The 17417-nt window shown below is 44.6% G+C and overlaps 2 protein-coding genes across 5 annotated transcripts in view; one reads left to right on the plus strand and one right to left on the minus strand.

Moving 5' to 3' along the window:
* Positions 1-17417, plus strand: part of nalcn (sodium leak channel, non-selective) — a 296924-nt gene that overhangs the window by 87050 nt on the left and 192457 nt on the right. For all 4 annotated transcript variants that reach the window (XM_087987922.1, XM_043691273.2, XM_043691274.2 and 1 more), the window contains exon 12: positions 15826-15993. In XM_087987922.1, the coding sequence (XP_087844048.1) occupies positions 15826-15993 (168 nt within the window). The remainder of the gene's footprint in view (positions 1-15825; positions 15994-17417) is intronic.
* LOC148149717 (uncharacterized) lies at positions 3987-4631 on the minus strand. The gene has a single exon (XM_087987818.1). The coding sequence runs from the start codon at positions 4629-4631 to the stop codon at positions 3987-3989; it is 645 nt and encodes a 214-aa protein (XP_087843944.1).

Here is a 17417-nt window from a genome sequence, read left to right on the forward strand (position 1 = left end):
TTTTGCATTCCTGAGAAACTTGAGCTGACTGTCTGCAGCCAGTTTGATAGAGTGTCAAAACTGTCAGATTGCTAGCCTGGATGTATTCTCTGATTAGAAATGCCAAAAGGTAATAAGCAGGCAGGAGACTTGAATGTATGTGGTCACTAGTTTCTTTCACAGGCACCATTAGTTATGCAGCAGTTCCTAGGCATAAATATATTTTACATTGAAGTTGATGTTGCACAGAATATACAGGTCGTTTGATCCAATTGATCTATATTAGTGTTTATAAAAGCAAAGAAAGTGCTCATACCTCTATAGCATCTTTCATAACCTAAGGGTGTTCCAAATTGCTTGAGAGCCAATTTGGTGCTTTTAAAGTGTAGTCACAGTTATACTGTAAGAAATGTGGTAGCCACACACAAGATGCTACATGCAGCAACATGGTAATGACGATCAAGGAAGGTATAGCTGTAGTTATGGGCAATTTTAATTCTGCATACAGATTGGGAATTCAAATCAGTAACAATACCATGGAGGATGAGGAATTCCTGGAGTGTGATACAGGATAATTTTCTGCAACTAAGAGAAAGTGAGGACTGCAGATGCTGGAGATCGGAGCTGAAAAATGTGTTGCTGGAAAAGTGCAGCAGGTCAGGCGGCATCCAAGGAGCAGGAGAATCGACGTTTCGGGCATAAGCCCTTCTTCAGGAATGAGGAGGGTGTGCCAAGCAGGCTAAGATAAAAGGTAGGGAGGAGGGACTTGGGGGAGGGGCGTTGGGAATGTGACAGGTGGAAGGAGGTTAAGGTGAGGGTGATAGGCCGGAGAGGGGGTGGGGGCGGAGAGGTCGGGAAGAAGATTGCAGGTCAAGAAGGCAGTGCTGAGTCTGAGGGTTGGGACTGAGATAAGGTGGGGGGAGGGGAAATGAGGAAGCTGGAGAAATCTGCATTCAGCCCTTGTGGTTGGAGGGTTCCTAGGCGGAAGATGAGGCGCTCTTCCTCCAGGCGTCATGTTGCCATGGTCTGGCGATGGAGGAGGCCAAGGACCTGCATGTCCTTGGCGGAGTGGGAGGGGGAGTTAAAGTGTTCAGCAACGGGGCAGTTGGGTTGGTTGGTGCGGGTGTCCCAGATGTGTTCTCTGAAACGTTCCGCAAGTAGGTGGCTTGTCTCCCCAATGTAGAGGAGGCCACATCGGGTGCAGCGGATGCAGTAAATGATGTGTGTGGAGGTGCAGGTGAATTTGTGACGATTATGGAAGGATCCCTTGGGGCCTTGGAGGGAAGTGAGGGAGGAAGTGTGGGCGCAAGTTTTGCATTTCTTGCAGTTGCAGGGGAAGGTGCCGGGGATGGAGGTTGGGTTGGTGGGGGGTGTGGACCTGACGAGGGAGTCGCGGAGGGAGTGGTCTTTCTGGAACGCCGATAGGGGTGGGGAGGGAAATATATCCTTGGTGGTGGGATCTGTTTGGAGGTGGTGGAAATGACGAAGGATGATATGATGTATCTGGAGGTTGGTGGGGTGGTAGGTGAGGACCAGTGGGGTTCTGTCCTGGTGGCAATTGGAGTGGCGGGGTTCAAGGGCGGAGGAGCAGGAAGTGGAGGAGATGTGGTGGAGAGCATCATCAACCATGTCTGAGGGGAAATTGCGGTCTTTGAAGAAGGAGGCCATCTGGGTTATTCGATATAGGAATTGGTTCTCCTGGAAGCAGATACGGCGGAGGCGAAGGAATTGGGAATATGGGATGGCGTTTTTACAGAGAGCAGGGTAGGAGGAGGTGTAATCTAGGTAGCTGTGGGAGTCGGTCGGTTTATAGTAAATGTCCGTGTTGAGTCGGTCGCCCGAGATAGAAATGGAGAGGTCTAGGAAGGGGAGGGAAGAGTCTGAGACGGTCCAGGTAAATTTGAGGTCGGGGTGGAAGGTGTTACTAAAGTGGATGAACTGTTCAATTTCCTCATGGGAGCATGAGGTAGCGCATTGATGATACGGTCATCAATGTAGCGGAGGAAAAGGTAGGGGGTGGTGCCAGTGTAATTGCGGAAGATGGACTGTTCCACATATCCAACGAAGAGACAGGCATAGCTGGGGCCCATGCGGGTGCCCATGGCTACTCCTTTGGTTTGAGGAAGTGGGAGGATTGGAAAGAGAAGTTGTTCAGAGTGAGGACCAGTTTAGACAGTCAAAGGAGGGTGTCAGTGGAAGGGTACTAGTTGGGTCAGCGGGAAAGGAAGAAACGGAGGGCTTTGAGGCCTTCGTGATGGGGGATGGAGGTATATAGGGATTGGATGTCCATGGTGAAGATAAGGCGTTGGGGGCCGGGGAAGCGAATATCATGGAGGAGGTGGAGGGCGTTGGTGGTGTCCCGAACGTAGATGGGGAGTTCTTGGACTAAGGGGGACAGGACCGTGTCGAGGTATATAGAGATGAGTTCGGTGGGGCAGGAACAGGCTGAGACAATGGGTTGGCCGGGGCAGTCAGGTTTGTGGATTTTGGGCAGGAGGTAGAAACGGGCGGTGCGGGGTTGTGGAACTATGAGGTTGGAGGCAGTGGATGGGTGATCCCCTGAGGTGATGAGGTTATAGATGGTCTCGGAGATGATGGATTGGTGGTGGGAGGTGGGGTCATGGTCAAGGGGGCAGTAGGAGGAGGTGTCCGCGAGCTGGCATTTAACCTCAGCAGTGTAAAGATCGGTGTGCCAAACTACCACCGTGCCTCCCTTGTCTGCCGGTTTGATAGTGAGGTTGGAGGGAGTGGAGGGCTGCACATTGCGAGGGTGAGAGGTTGGAGTGGGTAAGAGGGGTGGACAGGTTGAGGCGGTTAATGTCGCGGCAGCAGTTGAAATTTTCTGCAACGACATATTGAGAAACCAAATGGAGAACAAGCCATTTTCGACTGTGTATTGTGCAATTAGAGAGGAATGATTGGCAGTCTAGCTGTATGAAGCCCATTTGGAGAAGAGTGACCAGAAAGATGATAGAATTCCTCCACTAAGATGGAGAGTGATGTAATTGATTCTCGTATGGAGGAGCCGGTGTTAGACTGGGGTGGACAAAGCTAAAAATCACACAACAGCAGGTTATAGTCCACCAGGTTTATTTGGAGGCACTGGCTTTCAGAGCGTTGCCCATTCATCAGGTAGTTGTGGAGCAGGACCATAAGACACCAAATTTATAGCAAAAGATTACAGTGTCATGTAACTGAAATTATATATTGAACAACCCTAGATTGTTGTTAGGTCTTTCATCTTTTAGAATGTGTTGCAGGTTTCGGTTCATTAATATGTAAATCCCCAAACTACTTTTAAGTTACATTCTTGAGATAACAAGGTTTTTAAAAAGGGGGAAATCTCAGCTTAGACAATGCATTAAAGGTGTGAGGTTAGAGGCTGTCTGTATCCCAATCTTGAGTCAGATTGGTTCTATTTCCAAAATGGAATTTATAAAATATTACAGACTGCCTGCAGATTGTGTGCTTTTTGAGCAAAATAGAATGTATCTGCAAAGAGAATTCTGCAAATGCAAATTCACCCCATAGACTTATATGTGTGTGTGCATGAGAGAGAGGGAGAGAGAGTCGATGTATGTGAGTGTGCATGTGAGTGTGAGTGAATGTACAAGTGTGTGTCTGCATGTGTGCATGTGAGTGTGGGGGGGATGTGTGTGTGGGTGTGAGTGTGAGGGGTGTATGTATGTGTGCATGAGAGAGAGCATGAGTATGAGAGAAGGTCTGTGTCAGTATGTAAGTGTGTGTGTGTGTGTGTGTGTGTGTGTGTGTGTGTGTGTGTGTGTGTGTGTGTGTGTGTGTGTGTGTGTGTGTGTGTGTGTGTGTGTGTGTGTGTGTGTGTGTGTGTGTGTGAGTGAGTGAGTGAGTGAGTGAGAGAGATTGTTTAGTGCAATGGGGGATGGTCACCTGCAGATCCAAGGCCAAATGTCTGGACCACTGAAGTGTTCCCTGACTGGGATGGAACATCCCTGTCTGGTGATTGTTGCGCAGTGTCCATTCATCCATTATCATAGCATCTGCTTGATCTTGCCAAGATACCATGCCTCAGGGCATCCTTGCCTGCAGCGTGTGAGATAGACAACATTGACTGAGTCACATGAGTACCTGCCGTGTACATGGTTGGTGGTGTCCCCACGTGTAATGGTGGTATCCATGTCAATGCTCTGACAGGTCTTGTTGTGTTTGCCATGACAGGGTTGTATGATGTTGTGGTTAGTGTTGTCCTGAAGGCTGGGCAGTTTGCTGCAAACAATGGCCTGTTTAAGATTTGGTGGTTGTTTAAAGGCAAGAAGTGGAGGCGTAGGGAAGGTTTTGGCAAGGTGCTCATCCTCATCGATAATGTGTTGCAGGCTGCGAAGAACATGACATAGTTTTTCTGCTCCTGGGAAGTAGTGGACAATGAAGGGTACCCTATCGGTTGCAGCCTGTGTCTGTCTCCTGAGGAGGTCATTACGGTTTCTTGCTGTGGCACTTCGGAACTGGCGATCGATGAGTTGAGCATTGTATCCTGTTCTTATGAGTGCATCCTTCAGCACCTTTAGGTGTCTGTCATGTTCCTCCTCACCTGAACAGATCTTGTGTATGCGTAGGGCTTGTCCGGAGGGGATGGCTGTTTTAAGGTGTTTCGGGTGGAAGTTGGAGAAGTGTAGCATTGTGACGTTAACTGTGGGTTTGCGGTAGAGTGAGGTACTGAGGTGCCCATCCTTGACGGAGATGCGAGTGACAAGAATGAGATAGGTACTAAAAAGTAGTCCATGGTAGGTCTGATGGTAGGATGAAACTTGTTAATATCTCACTCTACCGCAAACCCACGGATAACCTCACAAAGCTTAACTTCTCCAGCTTCCACCCGAAATATATCACAACAGCCATCCCCTATGGACAAGCCCTACGCATAAACAGAATCTGTTCAGATGAGAAGGAACATGATGGACACCTGAAGGTGCTCAGGGATGCTCTCATAAGGACAGGGTACGATGCTCAACTCATTGATTGCCAGTACCGATGTGTCATATTGAGAAACCGTAATGACCTCCTCAGGAGACAGACACAGGCTGCAACTGATAGGGTACCCTTCATTGTCCACTACTTCCCAGGAGCAGAGAAACTACGCCATGTTCTTTGTCACCTGCAGCACATTATCGATGAGGATGAGCACCTCACCAAGTTCTTCCCTACACCTCTATTTCTCGCCTTTAAACAACCGCCTAACCTTAAACAGATCATCATTCTCAGCAAACTGCCCAGCCTTCAGGACAACATTGACCACAACACTGTACAATCCTGTCATGGCAACCACTGCAGGACGTGTCAGAGTGAACCACCATTACATGTGGGACACCTCCCATCATGTACGCGGCAGGTACTCATGTGACTCGGCCAATGTTGTCTGTCTCATAAGCTGCAGGCAAGGATGCCTTGAGGCATGGTACATTGGTGAGACCAGACAGACGCTCCGACAATGGATGAATGGACACTGCGCAACAATCGCCAGACAGGGATGTTCCCTCCCAGTAACACTTCAGTGGTCAGGGACATTTGGCTTCGGTGGACTTCGGGATATGCAACAACGTGGCCGAGCAGAGGCTGATAGCCAAGTTCGGTACCCATGGGGATGGCCTCAAACAGGACCTTGGGTTCATGTTACACTACAGGTGACCCCTCTATGCTATACACTCTCTCTCTCTCTCGCTCTCTCTCTCACACACACACACGCACACACTCACTCTCTTACATATACACACTCCCACTCATATATACACACATACCTCCCACACTCACACCCACGCACACACCCTCTCACAGGTTAAGATTCCATAACACTCACACACACATTTTACCAAGCATGCAGACACGCAAACACACTTGCTCTCACACACACTCGCACAGAGATGCACACACACACATGCAGACTCTCTCTCTCTCTCATGCACACACACACATGCAAGTCTATGGGGTGAATTTGTATTTATGGAATTATATTGGCAGATACATTGCATTTTGCTCAAAAAGTGCACAATCTGCAGGCAGTCAATCCACGTATTATTTTATAAATTTTACTAGGGAAGTAGAACCAGTTTGAGTCAAGATTGGGATACAGACAAACTCTAACCTCACACCTTTAATGCTTTGCCTGGAGCGGAGGTGTCACTTTTTTTAAAAACCTTTGTTATCTCAAGAATGTGACTTAAATGTAGTTCTGGGATTTACATATTAATGAACCAAAACCTGCAACCCATTCTAAAAGATGAAAGACTTAACAGCAGTCTAGTTTTGTTCAATGTATTGCATCAGTTGCATGACACTGTAATCTTTTGCTAGAAATTCTGTGTCTTATGGAACTGCTCCACAACCACCCGATGAAGGAGCAGCGCTGTGAAAGTTAGTGTTTCCAAACAAACCTGGATGACTATATCCTGGTGTTCTGAAATTGATTCTCAGATTAGCGTCCTGAATCTAGATAGAAGAAACTATGATTGTATGAAGTACAATTGGGAAACGTCATTCAACAGGATGACAGTGGATAAGGAATCACAAACATGTCAACGTGCATGGAGGAACCACAATTGTTCATTTCTGGCCCATAAATATAACAGGAAAGTTGGCCTAACCATGACTAACAAGAAAGATTAGGGATAGCATTGCATCCAAGGAAGGGGTGGACAAATTTGTCAAAAAAGGTACAGACCTGAGGATTGGGAGCAGTTTAGAGTTTAGTAAAAGAGGACAAAATGATTGATTTAAGACGGGAAAATACAGTATCAGAGTAGGCTTACGGGGAATATGCAAATTGACTGACTGTAAAAGCTTCCATAAGTATATGAAGAGAAAAAGATTAAGTGAAGGCAGTTGTAGGCAAAGCAATAAAATTTGGACTATCTTCACAAAGGAGGGCACAAATAGCACCCTGTTGAGTAACACATGATTTAGTGAGCAGGAAGAAGTGAAGGAAATCAGTATTAGCAGCGGAATTGTGTTGGGGAGATTGATAGGACTGCATGCAGATAAATCACCAGAATCCCAGAGTACTCAGGTTACAACAGGATCTTGACCAGGATCTTGGGCTGAGAAGTGGCAGGTGGAGTTTAATTCAGATAAATGTGAGGTGCTGCATTTTGGGAAAGCAAATCTTAGCTGGACTTATACACTTAATAATAAGGTCCTAGGGAGTGTTGCTGAACAAAGAGACATTGGAGTGCAGGTTCATAGCACCTTGAAAGTGGAGTCGAAGGCAGATAGGATAGTGAAGAAGGCTTTTGGTATGCTTTCCTTTATTGGTCAGAGTATTGAGAACAGGAGTTGGGAGGTCATGTTGCGGCTGTACAGGTCATTGGTTAGGCTACTGATGGAATATTGCGTGCAATTCTGGTCTCCTTCCTACCGGAAAGATGTTGTGAAACTTGAAAGGGTTCAGAAAAAGGATGTTGCCTGGGTTGGAGGATTTGAGCTATAGCAAGAAGCTGAACAGGCTAGGGCTGTTTTCCCTGGAGCGTCGGAGACTGAGGGATGATCTTATAGAGATTTACAAAATTATGAGGGGCATGGATAGGATAAATAGACAAAGTCTTTTCCCTGGGTTGGGGAGTCCAGAACTAGAAGGCATAGGTTTAGGGTGAGAGGGGAAAGATATGAAAGAGACCCAAGGGGCAACCCTTTCACACACAGGGTGGTATGTGTATGGAATGGTGGAGGCTGGTACAATTGCAACATTTAAAAGGCATTTGGATGGGTATATGAATAGGAAGGGTTTGCGGGATATGGGCCGGGTGCTGGCAGGTGTGACTGGATTGGGTTGGGATATCTGGTCGGTGTGGACGGGTTGGACTGAAGGGTCTGTTTCCATGCTGTACATCTCTATGACTCTATGACATAAGGAAGTAGATCTACAAATAACGGATGCATTGGTGGTTACCTTTCAAGATCCTATAGACCCTGGAACAGCTCAAATGGATTAAAGGGTAGCAAATGTAACCCAACTATTTTTTTAAAACGATAGAAAACAAACAGGGAATTATAGATTGGTTAACCCTAATGGTAGTAGGGAAAATGTTAGGGTCTACTTTAAAAGGGTTAAGAACAGAGCACTTGGGAAACAATGATAGGATCAGATAGGGCCAACATCGATTTGCATAGGGAAAATCATGTTTGACAAATTTACTGGAATTTTTCAAGGATGTGATTTATAGAATTGATAAGGGGGAGCCAGTGGATGTGATTTATTTGGACTTTCAGAAGACTTTCGATAAAATGAGAGATTAGTTTGGAAGGTTAAAGCCGATGAGAATTGGTGATAGTGTACTAACATGGATACAGAATGAGTTGGCAGACCAATAGAAATAAAAGCATCTTTTTCTGAGTGGTAGCCAGTGACTAGTACGGTACCACAGGGATCAGTGTTTGGACCCCATCTATTCACAGTGTATATTAAGGATTTAGATAACGGAACTAAATGGAGTATCTCCAAGTTTTGAGATGACACAAAGTTGGGTGGAAGGGTAAGCTGTGAGCAGGATGCAGAGATGTTGCACTGTGATTTGGAAAAGTTGAGTGGTCAAATGCATAGCAGGTGAAGTATAAAGTGGATGAATGTGAGGTTATCCATTTTGGTAGCAAACGCTGGAAGGCAGATTATTATCTGATGATAAATTTGGAAAAGGGGAGGTGCAGCGACACTTGGATGTTGTCATACAACATCCACTGAAAATAAGCATGCAGGTGAGGAAGGCAAGTGGTAAGTGGTAGTTAGCCTTCATAGCAAGAGGATTGGTATACAGAGGATGACTATCGGGAAGGACGCAGGCAGGGAGTATTTTGTTCAGTTAATAAAATGCCGGATAACCGAATGCCGGATAACATAGTTAGCCAACCATTGGGACCTTGCCATCTTGTTCAGATAATCGGAAATTCTGTTAATCGAATGCCAGATAATCAAGGTTCCTCTGTACATGAGCAGGGATGTCTTGCTGCAACCATGCAGGACCTTGGTGAGATCACAGCTGAAGTTCTATGTGCAGTTTTGGTCATTTTGTCTGAGGAAGGACGTTCTGGCTGTGGAGGGAGTGCAATGAAGGTTTGCCAGACTGATTTCTGGGATGGCAGAACTGATGTGTATGAAGCGAGGTTAGATCAATGAGGACTGTATTGACTGGAGATTAGAAGAATGAAGAGGGACTTCATAGGAACCTATGAAACTCTAGTAGCACTAGACATTCCTAATGACGGGTGAGTCTAGATCCAGGGGAAACAGGATACCGGGTAAGCCATTTTGGACAGAGATGAGGAGAAATTTCTTCACCTTGAGTGTGTGAGCCTTTGGAATTCACTTCCACGGAAAGTAGCTGAGGCCAAAATATTCAGTTTTCAAGAGGGAGTTAGATACGTTCTTTGGGTTAAATAGATCAAAGAATATGGAGAGAAAGCAGGAACAAGATATTGAGTTGGATGAACAGCCCTGATTTCATTCAATGGCAGAGCAGGCGCAAAGAACTGAATGACATACAGCTACGTCCCTATGTTTAAATAAAGTTAGAAATCACATGATACCAGGTTATAGTCCAACAGTTTTATTCAAAATCACAAGCTTTCAGAGTGCTGTACATCCTTCCTCAGGTGAAGTCACCTTCTGAAAGCTTGTGATTTCAAATAAACCTGTTGGACTATAATCTGCTGTCTTTTGACTTCTGATTTTGTCCACTCCAGTCCAACACCAGCGCCTGCACATCACGCCTATGTTTAAACAAGACCTGAAAGTGGATTTGCAAGGGGATGAAACTAGCAGAAGCACTCGTTCGTTCACGTTGGTTGTAATCTGAATTTCACTTCCTTGACTTTAGGTCAGAAGTGTAAAAAACTGATTTAAATAAGAAGTTGGCTTGGAATGTTTGAGGAGTGTTCTTTTAAGGCTTGATTTTCATCTCCTCAGTGATACAAGTACAATTTCAGGTTTTTGAACATGTGTACAAATATTGGAAAGGCAGGCATTCTGTTTAAAGAGCAAAATCTCTCTGACATGCTCAGATACCAGCTGTCAAATGTTCTGTCTTCTTCCACTTAAACAAGTTTTCAAATTCTCCAATGTTACCTAAATGACAAGAAAGATGCTTTTTTTATTGGTCTCTGAAGTTAAGCAAATCTCTGTTCAGATGTCAAGCTGAGTTCCAACTAGACTGCTTTGGGAACGAGCTGTTTTCCTGCACTATTCATATGAAGTGCAAATATCTCAGTAATCTGCCAGTAGGATACTGAATCTTATTGTTTTGACAGGAGGATTGTGAATGTGTTTGCTCAGAATAGAAAATGTGCTGACTGATTAATCATTAAATAAACAATATAGTACTTTGGATAGTTCCAAATGAACATTCAGTGCATTTATGATAATTTTAAGTCTTTTAGTTTAGGTCATAGAGTCAGAAGTTTACAGCATGGAAACTGGCCCTTCGGCCCAACTAGTCCATGGCACCCAGTTTAAGTGAAGAAGTTATAGATACTTACAAGAAACAAAGAGCAAAGAAACTTAAAGCATCGGAACAGGGCCTCTGGCCCTCCAAGGCTGCAACAATCCACATCCTCTATCTAAACCTGTCATCTATTTTCTAAAGATCTGTATCCCTCTGCTCCCTGCTCATTCATGTATCTGTCTAAATACATCTTAAATGACGCTACCGTGCCTACCTCTACCACCTCTGCTGGCAATGTGTTCCATGCACCCACCACCTTCTGCATAAAGAACTTTCCACGTGTTTCTCCCTTAAACATTTCCCCTCTCACCTTAAACTCATGACCCCTAGTAATTGGGTCCCCCGCTCTGGGAAAAAGCTTCTTGCTATCCATCCTGTCTATTCCTCTCATGATTTTGTAGACCTCAATTAGGTCCCCCTTCAACCTCCCTTTCTTTGAAAATAATCCTAATCTAGTCAACCTCCCCTCATAGCTAGCACCCTCCATACCAAGCAACATCCTGGTGAACCTCCTTTGCACTGTCTCCAAAGCATCCACGTCCTTTTGGTAATGTGACGACCAGAACTGTATGCAGTATTCCAAATGTGGCCAAACTAAAGTCCAATACAACTGTAATACGACCTGCGTGCTCTTGTACTCAGTACCCCGTCTGATGAAGGAAAGCAATGAGTATGCCTTCTTGACCACTCTATCGACCTGCATTGCCACCTTCAGGGTACAATGGACCTGAACACCCAGATCTCTCTGCATATCAACTTTCCCCAGAGCTTTTCCATTTAACGTATAGTCCATTCTTGAATTGAATCTTCCAAAATGCATCATCTCACGTTTGCCCGGATTGAACTACATCTGCCATTTCTCCGCCCGACTCTCCAATCTATCTATATTCTGCTGTCCCCTTCACTATCTGACATTTTCTGACAGTTCCCTTCACTATCTGCTACTCCACCAATCATAGTGTTATCTGCAAACTTGCTAATCAGACCATCTGTACTTTCCTCCAGATCATTTATGTATATCATAATGGTCAGGTGAAATTTGAGACTAGCAAAGAGGAAAAAGGAAGCATACATAAGGTCTAAATGACTGAAAACACATGAAGCTTTGGAAGGATATCAGTAACGTAGGACTGAACAACAGTGGCCCTAACATGGATTCCTGTGGAACATGACTGTTCCACTACTACTCTCCGCCTCCTGCTGCCCAGTCAGTTCTCTCTCCATCTAGCTTGTACACCCTGCACCCCATGCAACTTCACTTTCTCCCTCAGCCTACCATGGAGAACCTTATCGAACACCTTACTGAAGTCCATGTATATGACATCTACAGCCCTTCCCTCGTCAATCAACTTTGTTACTTCCTCAAAGAATTCTATTAAGTTAGTAAGACATGACCTTTCCTGCACAAAACATGCTGCCTATCACTGATAGGATCTATTTACATTTGGAAAGAAATGGGCCTATCCCTCAGTATCTTCTCCAGCAGCTTCCCTACCACTGACATCAGGTTCACCAGTCCAAAATCACCTGGATTATCCTTGCTACGCTTCTTCAACAAAGGGACAACATTAGCAATTACCAGTCCTCTGGGACCTCACCCATGTTCAAAGATGCTGCAAAGATATCTGTTAAGATCCCAGGTATTTCCTCTCCCGCTTCCTTCAGTAACCTGGGATAGGTCCCATCTTAATGCCTTTTGGAGTACCCAACACTTCCTCCCTCCTTATGCCGACTTGACCTAGAGTAATCAAACATCCGTCTCTAACCTCAGTATCCGTCATGTCCCTCTCCTCAGTGAATACCAAATCAAAGTACTCATTAAGAATCTCAACCATTTTCTCTGACTCCACGCATAACCTTCCTCCTTTGTTCTTGAGTGGGCAAACCCTTTCTCTAGTTACCCTCTTGCTCCTTATACACGAATAAAAGGTTTTGGGATTTTCCTTAACCCTGTTTGCTAAAGATATTCCAAGACCCCTTTTAGCCCTCTTAATTCTTTGTTTCAGGTTGGTCCTACTTTTCTGATATTCTTCCAAAGCTTCACCTGATTTCAGTCGCCTTTTTCCTCTTGGCTTGTCTCTCAATTTTACTTGTCATCCATGGTTCCCTAACCTTGCCATTTCTATTGCTCATTTTCACAGGGACATGCCTGGGCTGAGAAATACTGTAGAAGAAGCTTGGTAGTCGTAAACAGTTTGCTTAATATGTGCTAATAGCTGAGGATGTAAATGTTGTTGCAAGGGTGCCAGTCAAAGCTTTGTCCCGGATGGTGTTGAATGGCCTTGGATGTTGCTGGAATTGCACTCATCCGTGCAAGACAAAAGCAGATGCTGGAAACCAGAGTTTAGATCAGAGTGGTGCTGGAAAAGCACAGCAGGTCAGGCAGCATCCGAAGAGCAGGAAAATCGATGTCGATTTTCCTGCTCTTCGGATGCTGCCTGACCTGCTGTGCTTTTCCAGCACCACTCTGATCTAAACTCATCCGTGCAAGTAGAGAGCATTCCATGATCTTGACTTAGAAACTAATTCTACTAAAGCTGCATCCATCATGTAATGATTTAGTTATCAATGATATACTCAGACAACAGGTTCAGTGGAATATTGAGAAGTGAGTAATTTACTGTCTGATTCCTCAGTTAGATGATGTAATTTAATCCTGTTAGTACAATCTGGAAGATTTGGAATGCGAGGGTGGTAGAGTTATTCTGCCTAGAGAAAACATTTTTTTGGGATGCGCATTTAAATTGCAAATGAAACAAACACAGTTTCAAAGCTTTTCTGGATAATGACTATGTGCAACATTTGGAATATCTGATTGTTGCTCGTTCCAAATAAATCATCTTAATAAGCGAGAGTTGACTAATTTAAGGATGGACTGCAGCATGTCACTGCCAGGCATAAAAAGAAGCAGGGTTGCAAACACCTTTTTAAAAAAAATGTAAGTAGTTTGAGTTTTAATGGGATTTCTGTTATTCTAAATATGAGATGAAATTGGCCATTTATTCCTCTTTATTCTATTTGAATAGTGGTTTATTAATTGATCATGTAAGACACTTATTCTGATTGCAACATTCATCCATTTTTAGAATAGAATCTAATCATTTGGTCCATCGTGACTGCGTAGGCTTTTTGATCTCATCAATCGCTCTACCCCAGCACGTTCCCACGACCCATACTATTACAGAAGCCGAATAGTATCAGCAGGAATAGCCATCACACAGTGCTTCTGAATATAAAAAGTCTCTTCACATTGAGTTGTTTTGTGTAACACTATTACTTTGCTCAGTGAGATAGATTTCAAACAGATCCAGCGATTCAAGACTGGGCCGCCATGAGGCATCAGCAGCAATAGAATTGTACTTCTGACAGTCTCATGACCCATGTATCCCACATTTTATCAATATCATAAAACTGGGGATCTGCCCTGGGTTCAGTGGAGAGTGTAGGAGGCCATTGCCAGGAGCAGCAGCAGGCACACCTAAATATGAGGTGTCAACCTGGCGAAGCTACAAAAGGGGGACTACCTGCCAAACAATATCCACAGCAGTGATAGACAGGGGTAAGTGATTCCAGATCTAAGCTCCGCAATCTTGCCACATGCTGTCCTGAATGGTGGTGGCCAGTTAAGCAACTCAGTGGAGGATGAGGCTGCATAAATATCCCGATCTTCAATAATAAGGAAGCCTGTCACATCTGTGCAAAAGGTAAGGCTGAAGCATTTGCAACAATCTTCAGCCAGAGTGCCAGCCTTCTCCAGCGAGCCCCAGCATCACAGGTACCTGTCTTCAGCCAATTCAGTTCACTCCAGGTGATATCAAGAAATGGTTGGAACCACTGGATGCTGCAATTCTGTGGGCCCTGTCAATAGTCCGATAATGGTACTGAAGACTTGGGCTCCAGAGCTTACCGCTGTCCTAGCCAAGCTGTTCCAGTACAGCTACAACACTGGCAGCTAACCAATAATGTGGAAAATGGCCCAACTTTGTCCTGTTATATGAAAGGCAAGACAAATGCATTCCATCCAGTTACCACCCCATCAGTCCACTCTCGATCATTAGTAAAGTAATGGAAGGTGTCATCAACAATGCCACCAACCAGTACCTGCTCAGCATTAACCTGCTCACTGACATCCATTCTGGGTTTCACTGGGACCATCCAACTCCTGACCTCAGTATAGCCTTGATCTAAGCGTGGACAAAAGAGCTGAACTCCGTTGGTGAGGTAAAAGTAACTGGCCTCAACATCAAGATTGCATTTGACTGAATGTGGCATCAAGGAGCCCGAACAAAACTAATCAGTGGAGGGTCAGGAAGGTGGGAGGAAATGTTCTGCAAGTTGGCAAAAAAAAGATTGTGGTTGTTGATCACTCATTTCTGCTCCAGGGCTTCACTGCAGGAGTCTCTCAGCGTAGTGGTCTCCACTGAACTGTCCCCAGCTGCTTCATCAATGCCCTTCCCTCCATTAAAAAGCCACAAGTGGGGATTTTTGCCAATGATTACACCATGTTCAGTATAATTTGCAATTCCTCAGCTATTAAAGTGATCCATGTCCAAGTACAACAGGTCCAGGACAGTATCCAAGTTGAGCTGACAAGTTACAAGTGACATTCATGCCACATACGTGCCGTCTCCCAACAAGGGACTGGCATTCCGTGGCATGACTACTGTTGAATCCACACTGTCTTTATCCTGGGGGTTACCACTGACCAGAAACAAATATGTGCAAATACTACACACATATAGCTACGTAAATACTGTCCCATAAAAGCAGGATAGAGACTAGGAATCCTGCATCATGTCCTGATTTCCCAAAACTAGTTCATGATGCACAAGATACAGAGCAGAAATTCACCAGGATATCAAATGGCACCTTCCAGACCTACAATTCCTACCAAAGTCAAGGGAGGACCACTACCTGCAAATTGCCTTCCAAGGCAGTCGCCATCCTGACTTTTAAATATATTGTCAGTCTTTTAGTGGCACTGGGTCAGAAGCCTGGCTCTCCCTCCTTTACAGCATTGTGGGTCCCCTAAAGCCGAATGGACTGCAGCATTGTGAGAAGGCAGCTCACCAACACCTTCTCAAGGCCAACTATATTAGTCCACTAAATGCTGACCTAGCTCACAACACTCACAGCGTGTGAATGAATTTTACAAAAACATTATGATAGAAACGTGTGCATGGCCTTCGAATGTTGAAATAGATACACTTGTTAACAGTCAATGGCAGTTACTGTTATAGAGTAATTCTTAGTTTATGCAACAAACTTTCACCTTAAAATTTTGTCTGATATTTCTGAATCTGAATTTGTGAGAGGCATGCATTTTTTTATAGAAAATCGGTTCCTTATGATTAATATTTAGATGTTTATTTATTAAATTACCTTCTAGGTGGCTTTCACAATCTTGTTTGACCTGGAGGCTCTTGTGAAAATCTGGTGCTTGGGATTCACTGGTTACATTAGCTCCTCCCTTCACAAATTTGAACTACTGCTGGTGGTGGGGACAACTCTGCACATTTATCCAGACCTCTACCACTCGCAGTTTACATACTTTCAGGTAACCTAACGAATCATTGTGTACTTGAATTAAAGAGATGTCTCAATGTAGTGCGAGCTGGAGAAAGCCAATGCAGTACGATCCACAGTAACCTCTCCTGTCTGTTGTGCTTGGGACTAGGTTGTTTATGAATCATTGAGTGACATTAGAACGCCTACCTACACATGCATAAAGTGGAAAGCACCAAACAGTTGATATGAATATTTGTCTGCTACATAAATAAACAATGATAAAAATGTAAGGCTGAAATAGCTGCATAGAGGCCATATCTTGTCACCACGTCATCCTTTATTTACATGTGCACAGTACATGGACTCTGACCAGCCAGCTCAAAGCCATTCCCTAGTCAGAGCAGACTGTCTGACACTCCTTTTCATCTCTGTCAGCCTGGGCTCCCTGATTGGCCCGAGGTTAACAGCCACAATCAAGGATATCCTACTCAATGAGATCTACCTAGCCCTTATTCCAATCACTACAATGGCACAAGCAAGAATAAGCATTTACACCTCATAATATTGTATCTTCATTGTTTCTGTTCCTAAAATAATAACGATTACGTCAAGGGTCTACTTCAAGATTTTCTGGACCATTGGTATTTCTGAACAGTAGAAATCTCAACTGGAGAAGCTGATGTGTATTTATCTAGTGCACTGCAATCTCTCATTGTGTGCGATAATTTGATTTGGAGATGGTGTTTTTGAAGGCGAAGTTTCTCAGCAGTTGGTAAATGAATAGAGGGCAGGCAGATGGTGCTCCTGATCGCCATCCCTGGGCAGCATTCTTCTGAGTGAGCTACCAAGAGCAAATGAAATGGTGTGATGTGTACAATCTCGGATTATTAGAGCACAGCAACATGAACAGAGCCCATTTAAGATCTGTACAGCATGAAATAAGACAAGAGTTACACCATAAGGCTGTATACAGATCTTTGAGAGAGAGCAGAGATGATTTAAATTAGATTAGATTACATTACAGTGTGGAAACAGGCCCTTCGGCCCAACAAGTCCACACCGACCCGCCGAAGCGAAACCCACCCATACCCCTACATTTACCCCTTACCTAACACTACGGGCAATTTAGCTTGGCCAATTCACCTGACCCTGCACATCTTTTGGACTGTGGGAGGAAACCGGAGCACCCGGAGGAAACCCACGCAGACACGGGGAGAACGTGCAAACTCCACACAGTCAGTCGCCTGAGGCGGGAATTGAACCCGGGTCTCAGGCGCTGTGAGGCAGCAGTGCTAACCACTGTGCCACCGTGCCACCCATTTACTAGAACAGGACCAGAGATAAGGGACTTCAATTATGTGAAAAATCAAGAGAATTTGGGATTATTCTTCTCACAGCAGATGGTTTATAGAATCCCTACAGTGAGATGGAGGCCTTTGACCCATCGAGTTTGAACCAATCCCCAAAGAGCAT

The sequence above is a fragment of the Chiloscyllium plagiosum genome, unplaced genomic scaffold (assembly GCF_037043375.1).
Source record: "Chiloscyllium plagiosum isolate Xiang-an unplaced genomic scaffold, Cpla_swu_hap1 HiC_scaffold_6, whole genome shotgun sequence".
Lineage (NCBI taxonomy): Eukaryota > Metazoa > Chordata > Chondrichthyes > Orectolobiformes > Hemiscylliidae > Chiloscyllium > Chiloscyllium plagiosum.

What these genes read in the sequence shown, in the direction of transcription:
- LOC148149717 (XM_087987818.1), bottom strand. Translation starts at nt 4,631, where the DNA reads ATGCTACACTTCTCCAACTTCCACCCGAAACACCTTAAAACAGCCATC.